Here is a 17,761-nt window from a genome sequence, read left to right on the forward strand (position 1 = left end):
TTTGTGTATCTGTATTAAAATAAGTCTTTAAATAAATAATAAACCATCAATTTTTTCAATTTTCAACTTTACATAATAGTATAAAAAACAGTACACTTTGATAAAATCTGAAACAGCAACCATAATCATAGTATCTTTCATCCATCCTTTATTCCTTATCGATAATGTATGGTCATATGCGTCTTCAAATTAGACTTTTGGTGAAAACTAACAGGACATTGAGAACACTTAAACAATTTTTCTTTTCCGCATTCGTATTTTCGATGTCGATACCAACTCGGATAATGCTTATAATTTCTAAAACACTGGGGACATTGATATAACAATGCGTTGGAGGTCTGTAAAGGGTCAACTTGGGTCCTCCTATTTGCAGATTGCGGAGATAGAGGTAATCCGAGTAGAAATTGATCTGAAAAGAGAAAAAAATGAAATTAGTTAAAAATGATTTTACATATTGATATTGACTGTAGTTTTTGCACATGCTAAATGCAACTTAAAACCTCCTGAAATATTTTAAATTTATTCTAATGTTCCACACGTCCATAAGCAATAAGTAAAATTAACTCAATAAAATTCGAGTAAATTTTCTATGGAAATTTTTAATTAATTTTCATATCATGTTTTTACAATTTATAAGTTAAATATATAACTTTCTTAATAAATATGTTATAATTCACTTCATTTGTTTGTTATGATTCACATACAATTTTTTAATAATAATTTAACCCTTTCGTGTTTTCCACAGGAGTGTCGCTGCTATACGGAACAACGTGTTCAACAAATATATATTTTAAGATATTCTTATCATTATCAATAAAAATATTAGAAAAATTAGAATTACCAATTGTTTAATTCATACTGAGAAATCTTGAAGCAAAAACCGACATGCTGCATGTCGTCTATGGGCGATTCAAGCAGTAGAGTGAATGTCGTCCATGGACGACTCATAGCAATCAATTTTCGAGCAAAGAGCGACATGCATGTCGTCCATAAACGACTCATAGTGATAAATTTTCGAGGAAAGACCGACACGCTGCATGCCGTCTATGGAGGACACAGGTAGTAGTGTGAATGTCGTCGACTCATAGTGATGATTCTTGAAGCAAAGACCGACACGCTGTATGTCGTCTATGAACGACACTGGTAGTAAAATGAATGATGATTCTTGAAGCAAAGACCAACATGTTGCATGTCGTCCATGAACAACACTCGTAACGTAAGGGTTAAGTATTAATAAATACAATAGTTTCTAGCACTATATTTAAACAAGGCTAATATTTATAATAAATACAAGACTTATTACTATTGAGTTTTATAGTATTTTGAGTGAAATTGATATAATACAAAAATTAATTTATATCAATGACACATTTAAATTAGAGCACACACACACACATATATATATATATATATATATATATATTTTTGAATATTCTTGAATTTGATGTTGATATATATGTTTAATTTGAGTTTAATATTCGGGCGTAACATCAATAAAAATAAAAATAATATTTTTATTGATGTTACGCCCGAATATTAAACTCAAATTAAACATATATATATATATATATATATATATATATAATTTCTTTTTCCAGATGATGTAAGATATATATAGAGAACAAAAGTGCTCTATCCAGATATTAGAAGGAAAACTAAATTATGATAAAAAAATTAATAGGCTACCATACGTTTCGAATCATAATTTGACCTATCTTCAGTGGATAAAACAACAAAAATGCTGTAATAAATAAATTAATATTCACAATAATATTTATTATATCATTTTTAGTCGATTGATACTTTTAATCAGTGTCAATGTATGACTCGAAAGGTTTGGAAGTTTATTAAAAAAAAAAATATTAACTTAGTTTTATTTCTAATATCTGAAAGGATACTAGTTCAAACTGTTTGTTCTCTCACACAAATTACATAAACAGAGTTTGTTAAAATTAAGTCACACAATTAAAACACTATAATATGACAAATTATACTATTAAATGCTTGGCAGAGTAGGCAAATCACAATATAAAACTAAAGTATTACGTTTATTAAGTATTTGTACGGAAATTTCAGTTCATGCTTTGCATTTCATGGCAATTATTTATAAAATCAATATACATTCATTTTTACAACATATATCGAAAGAATATAGAGTAAAAAAATCGTTTGGTAAATAGAAAAAAAATTCTATTATTGTACAAGATAATAAATACCTTCGACTATACTAAATACGACTCTACTCTTTGGTTCATTATAAGTACATATATAATAATCTTAAATCTAAAATTCAAGAGACCTTTACCAACATATTCATGTACTAATTTGCTCTTTTCCAATAAGCAAGAACATCCAATTATTTTCTTACATTTTTAAATTACATCACACGCGAAAACGACATTTCATTTTACATTTCATATACATAAATTAAATTATATTTTAATATTTTTAAGATTTGTTTTAACATATTTTTTAAGGATGCCTGGTCACCGAATGGCTATTCAGATGATGTTTGTAATAAGTTCGGTAAGGGCAACGATCACATTTTAATTGAGGTTGTTTTCCACATTCAAATCTCATATGACGTTGCATATTGCTTTTGTATTTATAAAATTTTCCGCAAATTCCGCACTTGAAGGGACATTCTTCTTGCCGGTTCGGATAATATTCATTTCTGAAGTTTGGTAACATGTATTCCATATTTCCTAAAACAAAGAAAAATAAGTAAATTGTTCCATTAATTAGGCATTAGTGTAAAGTATTAGGGTACTAATCATATAAAGAATTTGCTGTTTTATCAAAAATCATATAAATTGATATTTTTTATACTACAATTCTCTACATTCTAGAGTATCTAATAAATAATTTAACTAAACGGCAAATTATATAAAAAGTCACAAAAAAAATAGCCTATGTTTAGAAGAAAATAATTTTTCTCTATTTTCTTATAATCTGTAATTGTGTTTTATGGTTTTGAATAAATTGAATGTGATATGTACTATATCTAAAAAAATACAACGGTCTCCATATCAATTTCAAAATAATGTTAAGTAATATAATTTTTTAAATTACACTGATCTGAATTTATTGATTTTGAACCAGAACCTTTCGAATGTTCCCACGAATCCTTACACGTTTTTCTTTTCAATATTAGCAATAATAAGTCGATATTTTCAGTGGTTAGATGTTCATTTAAAAATATGAACAAACATCACTCTTTTATTTGCACTAATTTATTATAATACGATAATAAATAAATAAATAAATAAAATAATAATAACAATAATAATAATTCACACACTAACAACGATTTACAATTATTTTAAACAAACCGTTTCCTATCAAAAAATATTTTTTCTCCTAGCGACATCTATTTTTCAACTGGGCCCTATTCCTTCTCATCCCTATTTGATATTTTATGACTCACCTAGTTGACCTTGGATAGAAAATTCAGGCTCCGACGATCGTTGGCATTGCAGTAGAAGCAACGACTTGTAACGGATAACACATAATGCTATTTCAGATTTCCATATTTTAGATTTTAAATTATAACACACTGATGATAAGACAAATCTAGTCTCAAAAACGTTTGTAAAATTAATATTGTTTAATAAATTAATGCAAATAAAAGAGTGCTGTTTGCTCATATTTCTAAAATTAATTAATTTATATATATATATATATATATATATATATATATATATATAAAAATACATTAAATATTTATATTTAGGTTAAAAATAAATCATTATAACATATACTTTATTCAAAATACTATCTACATAATATATTACTTACAATCAAATGTTAAAAATATATATACTTTTGTACAATCAAGTAAGTACTGCAATGAGTCTCTCTATAGTGACAATTACACAAAAAATTAGTTATAAATTATTCTGAATGAAAGTGATGTTTTTGTTTTAGAACTTTACTTTTTACGATATACAAAAATTTAATTGTATTTATATAGTCATCACAATTTTTTTTCTCATTATAATGTCATTTATAGCCTTTCATTTTTATAAAATAAAATATATATCAAATTAAATAACAATGATTTGGAGAGATCTTCGCCTAATTTCATCTCCATGAAAATTTAGTCCAGGTCATATTGAGCTCAATTAACATTATTTTTTATTATGCATTTAAATAAAAAACATAATCTTTTATATATAAATAAATAGAGAGTTGCACGTCAATGATAAAATATGTAATTGCAATTAATCACCATAAGCTCCGATATAACATAGGTTGCAGTTGGATCATATAAATATCGAAAGTGTGATGTTTCAAGGAGGATTGATTTCTCCAATAAACATTAGATGAGTTTATAAAAGCTATTGTATAATTTTCTCTATTTCATGATAATAAAGAAGAGAAAATCCCAAAAGCTTGTACCCAAAAAGTGAACTATCAAAGCTATTTAATTTGTATGATTAATTGGTTTCGTAGAATAAACAATTAGAAACTAGAATTAGAAATAATTATAAATTTCAATTTTGTGTATTCTGAGCCAAATTTTTATTCAAATTCTCCCTCTCATGCATCCTTTTCATATGTACCACCATATTACTCCTATGATAAGTCCAATGATCGCAATAATCACATTTATTAGTTGGCAATTTTCCGCATTCATATTTCTTGTGTCTAAACAAACAACTACGTGTTTTGTAAGATTTGTTGCATTGCATACAAATATATAACTTTCTATTAACGTCATCAGTTCTTATAGTAATTTGACAAATATGTTTAGAAAATTCTTCAGGATTTGGAAGAAAAGTCAAACATTTGTCGCAGTATGTGCCAGGATTCGTTTGTAAAGAGGTAAACCATCGCTGGGAAGGACCTGAAATGAAAAATGTTCATAGTTAGTAAAATATAATATATATTAATGATTTGACGATGGGTGCAAAAAATCATGTTAAATTAATGCCTACTTGTGCAGGTAAGATATAAGACTCAAGCTGTTAGAAATCTATATGATATTTTTTCTTACCATTTCAGATTTCATTTACATTCTCATGATTTAAACATAAATTAGTTCAAGAATTATATTAGTAAAAAGCTAGTAATGCCTGTCAATTCCTATATGTCGCTGTCTTAAATCTTCTAAGCTTATTTGTAGTCTAGTAGTTAGAAGTAAATCGCCTATAAAGATTCTAGTGTGTTTAAATAATTCGGTATAGTCTACATTTAAAGTTATATTCTCAATTTTTTTCAGAATAGTAGATGGATCTTTAAAATAGTAAATGAACTTTATTATAAGACTAACATAAATGATATAATTATATAAATAAAAGTATATTATAAATTAAAAATGTTGATAAATTATTTCAGCTTCTTAATTAAGACTTTATTTTCTAATTTGAACTTATAAACAACTACAAAATATATACAGATATAGTATACACAATAACATTATCAAATAAATATTTATAGAATGATTTTAAAAGTAATATATTTGTTAACGAAGTTTTCAAAGTGATTTACTTGATTACTTAATTTATATTATATAAATTACTATTACCAAATACTTATTCTTTTCCATTTGACCTCGGTCAAATTTATAATGAAATGCAATACAATTTAAAACTACATTTTTTATACAAATATCGATATACTTTGTTTCAACACGAAACATATATAAAAATTATATTTATACAAGAAAAAAATAAATATTAACACTTTACATTTGGTTTGGTGCTTCTAGAACACTAAATATTTGTCACTATTCACCAGTTAATTTTTTTTAAACATTTATTTAGCAATCAGAAATACATAAAGATTGCTATGATCTAAATTTACAATATTTGAGAGTTCAACCAGTTCGAATTTAAAAATAATTTGAGGAGTGAAAATTTTTATAAACTAATTAAATACACAATTTTGCAATTTATTTATGGAAATTTTCTCTAGCTAGGACGCCTAAGTAAATTTGCATACTTAGTAATCTAAATGTACACAATAAATTATTAATAATAATAATAATTACTTAACTATTTTCTTATGAATAATTTCTTATAAATAATAATTACGTTTCTTCAAAATTCATCAGGAAAATTGATGACTTTAATCAAGTGGCGATTTTCTCTTCAGTCAACGACGATAGTTTTCTATTAGTAAGAAGTTTGCTAGTGAATTTGGATGACTTGTTTCTATATTTAGGCGCTGTTTTTTGCTTTTAATCCAACATTTTACTTTCACCAAATTTATTTTTTATGGCAGGAATTTTATTTTTTGGGACAAGAGTTTTTCCTGTGTCTAATCAGATGATGTTTGTGGTGCGTCCTATAACTGCAGTGATCGCATTTCAAATGAGGCGGTTTTCCACATTCGAATCGCATGTGACGTCGCATATTTCCTTTGTGCATGTAACATTTTCCACATAAGTGACATCTATAAGGGTGACCATCTTGCTGATTTGTTACATCAAATCCATAATTATAATCTATAGAAAATCCGAGGTCGCCTGAAGTGAAAAATAATTGATTAGTAAAAAATAAATGTGATGTTTCTATCAACTCATTAATATAATGAATAAACTTTACTTAATTATATAATGACAATAATGAACACGATCAAAACTACATATAAATTAGGGCGGGAAAAATTTTTTACCCATCAGGGTACAACGCAAAACTTGTTCTAGGGGTAATTTTATTTTAATAATTTTCTTCATGTACAAATACTATATTTATTGTCTTATCTAATACGGATGCCAAAAATAAATTTTATGTTACATTTTTAATTAAAATTCATAAATTTGGATTACTTAAACCAATAACTTCATAACGATACAACCAGACACCAAACTATATTTTAGAGCGGGAAATTATTTTATTATTAGGGCACATCATAATTCTGATTTTAAAATATATTTCAAGAAATATTGACGAAGAAATCTTAGCATGGAAGTGAATTTGGAGCCAGCGAATTTTTAAAATAATTTTTCCTTCATATATTTATTTTAAATGCTACCTTACAAAAGTCTGAAAATCTATATTCAATACTGCTTTTACAAAGGTCTCACATGTACTGGACTGGGAATTTATTTGAATAATGTGTAATTACAGAGTTAATAGTCAAAACAAGCCTCCAAAAATATTATAGGCCTATCAATTCTATAATCATGCGAAGATTCAGCAAATTCCCAGATGATATTTCAACATATGAAGAAGGAACTTTATTGGAAAATTTGTTGCCTCGAAATTCACTCCCGAGCTATGGTTTCTTCGGAAAAGTTTCTTGAAATAACCCATATAGACATACTCGCAATAAGACCCTGTGTATTTTTTCGACAGCATACAACTTGACCCGCCCTAATATTTATATACAATGTATATACGAATACAAATATTTATATATTTTTACAGTTTATAAAAGCTTTTAAGGTCTAAAATCAACAGTTGAATTTAATGGTCACATTCTAAATTACAAATGGATAAATGGACTTTTGTAATCCCTTTGCATTTTATTAATTATTTACAAACCTTTTACATTTTATTAAGTCCAAAATAAACATTATTACATTATTAACAACAATAACTCTAAAATTCACATTGTAAACCTTTATAAATTCAAAGAGCCTAAAGTAAATATTGTCATGATTTTAAGTACAGTTAACTAGCAAGAGTTTTTCTAGAATTAATAACTTCATCACTTATATATATATATATATATATATATATATATATATATATAATAGGGTGGTCCTTAATATAGACAATTTCTAATTTTCTTGTTCGCAAGGGCTCAAATGGTTCCATACTGATAAAAAATAATTCTCTGAAAGTTTTAGCTCTTAATATTAACTTTTAGATAGCAATTCAATCAAACTTTGTATGGAAATAGTATTAAAAAAATTTTGAAAATAAAAAAATATTAGGTATAACTTAGCGGCAAAATAAAAACTCATTCATTTGTTCACTAAATTATATCTAAAAACATTTTTAAAATTTTTGAAAAATTTTTCATGCTTATAAAACTTTGATTGAATTGCGCACTATCTAAAAAACAATATTAAGAGCTAAAACTTTGAGAGAATTGTTTTTTATCAATTTGGAACCATTTGAGCTCTTAGGGGCAAGACAATTCAAAAATGTCCATACTAAGGACCACCCCAATAAATATATATATATATATATATATATATATATATATATTATAAATAAAACAAAATAATTTTTGAATTTTAAGACACACGATATTTTATCATTTTCTAACTTTGCCTACAGTATTTAATTTTAGGTAACAATTTCAGTCGATAAATTTTTACATTACTAAATATTCATTCTCTTAGATATGTTTATTCTGATATAAAATTATATTTATAAATAATAATATAAACCAAAATAATATCTTACAACATTAAAGTAAGTTAGGTTAAAAATAGCAAATCAATTTTATTGCTTCAGAGATTCACAAAAATTTGGATCAGCAGAGACTAGCATATGTCGTCAAATAAATAAAAACAAAAATCACACAATTAAGTTTTATTTTCTTAAAATCACATAATTTCAATTTTTTCTTCATGAATGTTTTCTTTTAATATGCTGTTGCATATTTCCTTTATGGTATGTCATGTAGTCACATAAATCACATTTGAAAGCGGGCAATTTTCCACATTCATATTTCATATGACGATAGACACAACTGCGAGATTTGTAAGTTTTTCCGCATTTTGGACAAGAAAAAACTATATCTTCCAATTTTTCTGATAATTGTGTTACCTTGCAAATATGATGATTCTTTTCATATGAATTCAAAAAGAATTGGTTGCATTTAGTACAAAGTGTAGTGGATGGTGAAGAGTACCAATTCGTGGTAGTATCTGAAACATAAAATATTTTAATTGGTCAGTTAATGGTAAATAGACCCAAAATTAATTAATAAATGTATAAAATATTATGTAAGTATATTTCACAAAATATAAATAAAATATATCGCTTGTATTTTTTTTATAAAATACTTTTATCTGTTAGTTAAAATGGTGATATTTTTATGCCAAGATCTCATGTAGTTGACGTCTAATATATAATATAAAAAATTTAAATTATTCAATTATGCAGTTGTATTTGTTGCAAATTTACTTGGAAGCTTCAAATTAAAATCGATGTTGATCAGATAGTAAATAACATTTTTTCAACTACCCATATAACTATTGTAAGATTTTCGTGAATGTTCAAAATATTTTAAAACAGTAAACTTTATTTTTTGCCTAAATATAAAACTTAAAGAAAAATTACAATATATGAAGACATATTATTAATTTCATTTTATTTTATAATAATTTAAATAAAAACTATATTTTTGCATGAATTTGCTTATATTCCATTATACATTTATTCCAAATATATTTCAAAAAATAATTTTTTAACACTTTAACCCTTTCGCTATGAGCGTCACCTACAGGCGTCATCCACTACTTATGTGTGCGAGTGTCGTCTATAGACGACATTCTATATCCGGTATACTTCACAATTATCAATAATTCTAATTTGTTATTGTGATTTTTAGTTCTTTAAAAATTATCAAAAACGTGTGCGGGTTGCTGGCTCGTATAGCAGTGACGCGAAAAATAACGCCGCAGCAAAAAGGTTAAAAAAATATTAAAATGTAATATAATTATAAAAATCTGATTATTTACATAAGTAGTTCCTACAATATAAAATAACAAAATCATATTAGCAAATAATTTTTCGCAGGCTTATAATATTTTGATGTTTTTTATATATTCTGTGTCTTTTGTAAATAAACGAACATGATATAAAATTTATACAGTTTTATAAAAGACCTAAACAATCTAAAGCAATGCCATATTATTTAAATCTTACATTATTTTACCCAATAATTTCTGTCATTATAAATTGATGATAGTTTTGTCGACGTTGATACATATTTGAAGTATTTTGCAGACCAATCGTCGAATTAAAAAAAGATTAAAATAGAATTGTTTTTATTATATTAAACGTTTTGACACTTAATGTGCACATATTGCCCTCCTATATTTTATGTTATTAATAGCGGTGCATTGTGAGCACTGATCAAGGTTACAGAGCAAGTGTAGTGATGGAGTGAGTGATTTTACATCATAATTAATTCTTTTGTTGTTTTTCCTGGTTTAATTACTGAATGATGACACACATCAAGTGTCGAAACGTTTAATGGAATCAAAAAAATCTATTTTATTCTTCTTTTAATTCGACGATTGGGCTGCAAAATACTTCAAATATATATATATATATATATATATATATATATATCTCTTAATATATATATCATCCCATAATATTAGACTTACATAGAATAAACTTATAATTAGTTTGGTATGAAAAGAACCAATATGGACTAAATTTTTTAATCCACGTTAATATCATTCGCATAAAAATGGTTGTGGAGAAATATATTTAATATTAAAAATAAATCCTATATTGTAAAAATAATGAGGAAGAAACTAAATATTATATATACATATGATTTCATTAAACTATTATATTAAATTTATTTTCAACATTGGTTTAGTTAAAAAGTTTCTTCCAACAGACAATTTGAATTGCTTATTGTCATAGCCTAAGTTCACTGTCGTCGTTTTCTTGTCCCTTTGCCAAAAAGTTTTTTTTAAATACACCCAAGTTAAACTAAAACTTAACCGATTTGTTCTGCACTATTTTATGTTTCCTAAACAAATGCTTGTCTAAATAATCATTTCTCCTGAAATGTCTTGAACATATCATGCACGAAAACTGAGGAGCTTTTCCACATTCGTATTTCAAATGTCTGACTAAAGTTTGTTGATATTTATAAGTCCTAGAACATCTATGACATCGGTAAACTCCTTGCTGATCTAATGAATTTCTACTATCGGCAGAAAAAATGATATCAGATTTAAGACCCAATGCAGAATGGTTGTCCATGAATTCTTGGTAGTTCCAATCTGAAACCATAAATTGTTTCGTTAGTAAAAAAAAATTGTTTTTTTAAAATTCATGCAATTTTAATGTGATACATTTTGGCATATTAGTATTAAAGTGTAAACCAGCAAAAAAAATTAGTATCGTTAAAATGTTACATGAGAATTTGTGGAAAATGCCGATAAATTATGATTTTCAATGTCCTCAGTTTCGAAAAGTAAAAATGATTGTTGATGAAAACCTGAATCACATATGATATGAATTACATAATCATTGATATTAACTAAATTAATATTAAACAATTATGCTAATAATTAGTCAAAAAAGAGTTAAAAAATTGATACTGACTTCTATGTATGCAAACTTTCATACAAGATATTCTCTTGGTGCATCCACATAAGGACCATAAATAATTTGTCTACAATTAGTAATATTTATTAAACAACATATGCGAATCATATCAAAAATTATAAAATAATAGTATAAAAACTAATTGAAAAATTATAATAAATACAGTATTTTATAATAATATTGACGTGTTCCATATTATTAATTTTCCCAGAAATTCTATGACTCGTTATGAAGAAACTTCTCTCTTTAGAAGGCTACCTAAACAGTTGCATCTATAATTTGGTGCAACATTTTAAGAAGGGCTGTTCTCACTTATATATATTTTAAAACTATATTTTCAAATAAAAACGTATATCAATACTGCTTGATGTCAGCCGGGCTTAGGTGGGTATCAATCAAACCGATAACCATGTGGTTGCAAGGCCAAAGCTCTTACCATAGAGCTACAAAGAAGCATCAAAATATTTAAGCAAAAATGCACTGCAAAGTACCTGAAAATTACAATTTTAAATTAATATTAAAAAAATCATTTATATTTTAATTATTGCTTACTTTTATACGGCGTCTCCATTCACAGACACTATTTAGTTCAAATTAAAATATGACTTAATATTTATATAATATTTATTGTAAAACATAAATAAAACTACGTGTTCATCAATATTATAAATTATTTGAGAATAGTACTTCTTTTTATTATACCAATAACCCATTTAAATTTTATACAAAATTGGAGATTAGGGTTTCATATTTTATAACAAATAAATAATATAATGTTTGAAATGAAAATATTACATGATATTTTTGAGGTAGTATATTTTCAAATCAATTATAAATTTTAACATTAACATTAGTAAACTTTAGATAAAAATTGGAAATGTATAACATAACATTGAGAATAATTCATGGAACAAGATAATCTATTCTATAAAATTAAGTCGAGTTTTCCTTCCTGACGATATAACTCCAGAACGCACGAACCGATTTCGACGATTTTGCATTCGTTGGAATGGTCTCGGACTCCGTGAGGTTTATAGCAAAGAAAATTGAAGAAAGATTCCAACAGAAAAGCGAAAAACACTTTCTTTGTTCACATACAGTGTCATCTCTGATACTTAGCATGTACTACAAACTAATATTTTTTGTTTGACTGCTACTCATTTGTTTGACAGCTACTCATTGTTTTCTGCTCAGTTAATTTCATGCGACAAACCGATATTGTGTTCACTGTGAAATTGTGCAAAAAAGTAAAAAAATAAAACAAGTTATTCGTTTCCTAACATTTCAATTGGAAACCATCAAATCAATCACGTGTATTGTGCAAATTTTCATTCAATTTCAACAGCAGGTAATTTTTTTCTTGGTCTTTTAAGCACCAAACGAAATGTTATATAAAATGAAACCATCTGGTGGTGAAACGGAGTTCGCCCGGTTTGCTAGTAGTTAATAAGAAACTTGTATTTTAACAATTTATTTAATCGTTGTTTGATCTCCGGTTATTTATTTTGAGGTTCTCGAATATTGCAAACACAGAGCTCGACGCCATACAAAAATATTTGTTTTAACCGTTTCCACTCGGATGCCGCCGCTCCGGCGGAAAAATTCATATAAATCTCGGAATTCGCGAATGGAAAGGGTTAATTTATATATAACTTATATAATTAATGCAGATCAGTTTAATCCCGTATTATTCTTCTACCAAGTTTGGATCTATGTTTTCCATGTCTGGTCAAATGACGTTGTAAACTATACTTTCGATAACTTGTAAAATCACATAAAGTACATTTGAATCTTGGTTCAAGTCCACATTCATAGTCTCGATGTCTAACTAGATTCTTATTATGTTTATACATTCTTCCACAAACATCACACTCATGAGTTTTCTGGGTGATCCTCATTGTTTGGAATGGATAGAACAGGTTATCTGGAAAAGAGAAACAAATTAGTAAAAAAAAAATACATTAAATTAGTTCTTGAATTAGTAGGTGATTAAATTGGGCCGGACAATGGATTTGAAATTTCTGGTATAAAAATTAATTTCACAAAATTTCCACAACGAGAAAAACCAATCCAAAATCCATGATGTTCAGAACAACTGATGACATCCTATTATACCAAGTCTTGGATAATATTTCCTTAAAAAAAATAAAATTTATTAATCCTACATCAACTTGCTTTGCAATAAAATATTGTTGATACATTTATCATATTTTATTATCAAATTAATTGAAATATTACAACTTTCATATATTTATATAAGGTACTTATAATGTATATATTATTGTTTTGGTTACTGCTCACATAATTATCAAGTACATATTTTATATGATTAAATTTGATTTTAAAGAACATTTGATCCATAATTATTAACATACATATCTAATGAGGAAAAATCATTACCATCCCAATTTAATATTTTAAAAATATATTTTCTAATAATTGTTTATGACATCTAATTATGATCATAAATATGTATGTATATATATTTATATATAAAATATTGTAATAAAATATAAATATTTATATATTGAAAATAAGCTTTTAAATTTATTGGATGTAAATAATTACAGTAAGCCTATATATTTTTCACTCTAAGTTTGTAGTATATACAGTTGGCAATAAAAAAGCAATTATTTTGAAACTGTAAATACTACTTATTGAAAAAAATATATTATTGAATCTAGAAATATTACAACAAATTATATAAAAAATAGTCGACATAAAAATATATTCTACTATATATTGTTAGCTTATATAACTCTATAACTAATTTTATTTTGAATTGAACCACTTGAAAATCTAGCAATAACAATATCTCTTTATTCTAATCTTTTTTAATTTGAAGTACAATTTTAGTAAATCTATAAAATAATTATATTCAAAAAAACTTTAAATTCAAAATGTATAAAATACATGTTTTTGATTTTGGATACATTATAAAAAAATATAATTTTGAAAAGATGAATGTATCGATATTTCTATAAAACTAAAACTATTTAAGAAATTTAATATATTAAGGAGCTTGTTTAAAACATATAACATCATATTTTTTCATTTTTTAGGACATTTTCATAATTAATGTATTTATTTATTATATATAATTAGTACACTTTATACATTTGGCAGTTTTCTCAACGCTATCTGTATTAAATAATATTTAATAAACATTATATTATCTCTAATATATATGTTGCACTTATACAAAATTTGTTATATAATGTAAGGTCTACCTGACAACAGAATAAAATCTATAAAATTTTAATCATTTTCCAATTTTTATTAAATCAGTCTAGTTTAGAGTAATATTTACCTGTATAAGTAAAGCTTATAGTTTCATTTAATTAAAACTTTTTGCAAGAAAAACTTCATTATACAAATTTCATTATATTATTAAAAAATAATTTCTATGTTAAATTTATTAGCTAGAACTCGTCGTGAGCTAGCACAAACTATTCCAAAGCTTGACCCCAAATCTGCCTACTCGATATCAAGCAGTATGATATCAAATTTGCATTTGAGGTTATAGATTTCAAATATAAACATAATTGTAAAACAAAACTTCATTACATGCAAAAATAATTTGTATTTGAACACTTTCCACTCGCAAATTCCCAGATTTATATGAATTTTGCCGCGGCATCCGAGTGGAAAAAGGTTAAATTTATTAGCTAAAGCTCATCGTAGGTTAGCACACTAATCCCGAGATTGACCCCATATATGTCTGCTCGATATCCAGCAGTATGATGTCAAATTTCCATTTGAGGTTATCTCTAAGATATTCTGAAGTAAAAATTACTATTAGATATACAGATCTGATATACATAAAAGAGAAAAAGCTGACCGCTGGGTTGCCCTCCCGAGAAAAATACTAGTATGATATCGAACTTCCATTTGAGATTATGGATCTCAAATATAATTTATGCTTTTTGTGGGCATTGCTGCAACACATATATATGACAACACTATCGATTAGAAATAGAAGAGTGGTTGACCATTGGGTTGCCCTCCCGGAAAAAATAGGGTTATGGATCTCAAATAGCGTTGTTAAAAAAACATTAGTAAGGACAGACTCTTATAACTTTTATTAATGAATAATGTTTAATTAATAGGAGAAATTAGATTTCGAAGACCCCAAATCTTCCTGCCTTATACCAAGCAGTATGATATCAAATTTTCATTTGAGGTTATGGGTCTCTAAGATAATTTCAAATAAAAATCACTATTAGATATACGGATCTGATATACACAAAAAAGAAAAGGTTGACCGCTGGGTTGCCCTCCCGAGAAAAATACTAGTATGATATCAAACTTCCATTTGAGGCTATGGATCTCAAATATAATTTGTGAATTTTGTGGGCATTGCTGCAACACATATATACGGCAACACTATTAGATTAGATATAGAAGAGTGGTTGAATATTGGGTTGCCCTCCCGGAAAAAATACTGATCGATATCAAGCAGTAGGATATCAGATTTCCATTTGAGGTTATGGATCTCAAATATAATCTCAAGTGAAAATCGCTTTTTGTGGGCTTTGCTGCAACACATATATACGACAACACAATTAGATATACATATCTAATATATTATATATAGTCTACAGTCTACATGGAGAGTGGTTGACCACTGGGTTGTTCTTTCATGAAAAATAATAGGTTAGGATGTAAAATAGCAAGCAAAAGTTATAGAACAAGTAATTCTCATAGCTAAGACCATAATGGGAGCATTTGGATTTAAATATAAAATATAGCATTTAAAAAGTTTATGGGGTGTTGATAAAATATGCACACTTCATTCATAATATACTTTAAAAAATTTTTTTCATCAAAATTATCAACTCACATTCATAAACGATTAATCTCTTCATCTATAAAAACAATAAAATTCTCATGACCTGATATTATTTTTTTTAAATTCTTTCCTCCCTGGTCTTATCATGCTTATTTTTCATATGTTGTCTTAGATTATCTTTGCGTCTGCATCGATAATTGCAAATCGAACAGCAAAATCTTGGTTCGACTCCACATTCATATTTCATATGACGATACCAACAAGTTCTGCTCTTGTAAACTTTTGGACATTTCAGACATGGAAATGAAAATGCATCGGCCTCATCACCTTCAATTTTTACTTCAACACATTCATGGTAACGCAGCATCAGGGAATTGCTGTATTCAGCACCACAACTTAGACAACATAGAGATTCTTCACCTAAAACAAAAAATATGGGATGTTAGATACATGCATTTAGGTTTAAACATAAATTTTATTCAGCATAAAACCAATGATGATTAAAAATACAATTTTATGATATACGTCCATGGGAATGATGATGAACCAACAACCCAATAAATGGAGAAATGTGAGCCTTACAATTATGCTTAATTGATCATAAACTACACCCAAATGAGCAACATGTAATTCTAAATATATACAAAAGAAATACTTACTTTTAAGATCCTGGTCTATATACAAAGTCATATTACTCATGAATTAATCCATAATTTGGTTAAAAAGAATCTAATCTAACAATTAAACATAAAAGATTTTTTTTATTATGTTTCCTGCAAATTATAGGGAATTATTTTATTAATTTACCAAAAGAGAAGATTGTTTATTATTATTGCCACAAAATCTGTTTTTTATGATTTTCTAGTAAAACAAATCTCGATTCGATCAAATGGCCATTCGATTTTATGTAAACTAAGTAATATATCACTGGAATATCATACTTATTTAAATGTACATTTAGCTCATAGAAATTTTTTTGTATTTCTGATTGCTGAAATAAAGTGAAATAAAAAAAAAGATTTTTTTAAATTTTTATTGGAGAGCCAAAATGTGACCTTCTGTCGACGTTTTCTCAAAACGGCTTCACCAATTTAAACGCCATTTTTATGTAACTAGAAAAGAACTCGCTTTTAGTAGATCTTCGTGATGATCGGTCAAGCCGCTTCTTTTAAATAGCATAATCGTGCAAAATTTTAAAAAATTCAAATCATTTGAACGCTTTCAGATAGGGATCATGCTGATTCGTTTGGCAAGATCATCAGGCAGTTTCTACTTTCCTTTATTTAATTATTGGAAACTACTATTTGACGAATTTGTTGAAATTTATATGGGTCTAAAAAAAGTGGTCAACCTATTGTATCATCGCAATTTAAGAAGATGCTAAATCATATACTTATAAGTTCATGCAAGATTCCTTAAAGCAAAATGCCACTTTCATATTAAGAATGGTTAAGGTACAAATTTATCATTGCTAGAATTTTCATGAATAAGTACAGGAAAACATCAAATACTATTTATGATTTAAAAATATCAAGTTACATATACCACAAAATACAGGGTGCGCCATTTATATGTGGTCAATGAAATGTTGAATAACTTGAACAATTTTCAATAAATTTTGATACACATTTTTATTATCAAATTAAAAGCCTTACAATTTTTCCTTAACAATTTGATAATAAAAAAAGTTTATCAAAATTCCTTC

At 26.5% G+C, this 17,761-nt stretch overlaps 1 protein-coding gene across 1 annotated transcript in view; it reads right to left on the reverse strand.

Annotated features, from left to right (window-relative positions):
* The window catches only part of LOC113388282 (zinc finger protein 287-like), a 19,116-nt gene extending 2,370 nt beyond the window's left edge, over positions 1 to 16,746 (reverse strand). The window contains exons 1-8 of the mRNA XM_026625678.1: positions 16,716 to 16,746; positions 16,267 to 16,476; positions 12,964 to 13,188; positions 10,739 to 10,936; positions 8,603 to 8,833; positions 6,299 to 6,472; positions 2,491 to 2,705; positions 213 to 409 (exon numbers count right to left, since the gene is read on the reverse strand). Coding sequence (XP_026481463.1) covers positions 213 to 409; positions 2,491 to 2,705; positions 6,299 to 6,472; positions 8,603 to 8,833; positions 10,739 to 10,936; positions 12,964 to 13,188; positions 16,267 to 16,476; positions 16,716 to 16,746 — 1,481 coding nt within the window. The remainder of the gene's footprint in view (positions 1 to 212; positions 410 to 2,490; positions 2,706 to 6,298; positions 6,473 to 8,602; positions 8,834 to 10,738; positions 10,937 to 12,963; positions 13,189 to 16,266; positions 16,477 to 16,715) is intronic.
* Positions 16,747 to 17,761: the final 1,015 nt, after the last annotated feature.

This window comes from Ctenocephalides felis, unplaced genomic scaffold (genome assembly GCF_003426905.1).
Source record: "Ctenocephalides felis isolate EL2017-DRISC unplaced genomic scaffold, ASM342690v1 CF-g0.4_SCAFFOLD_03572, whole genome shotgun sequence".
Taxonomy (NCBI): domain Eukaryota; kingdom Metazoa; phylum Arthropoda; class Insecta; order Siphonaptera; family Pulicidae; genus Ctenocephalides; species Ctenocephalides felis.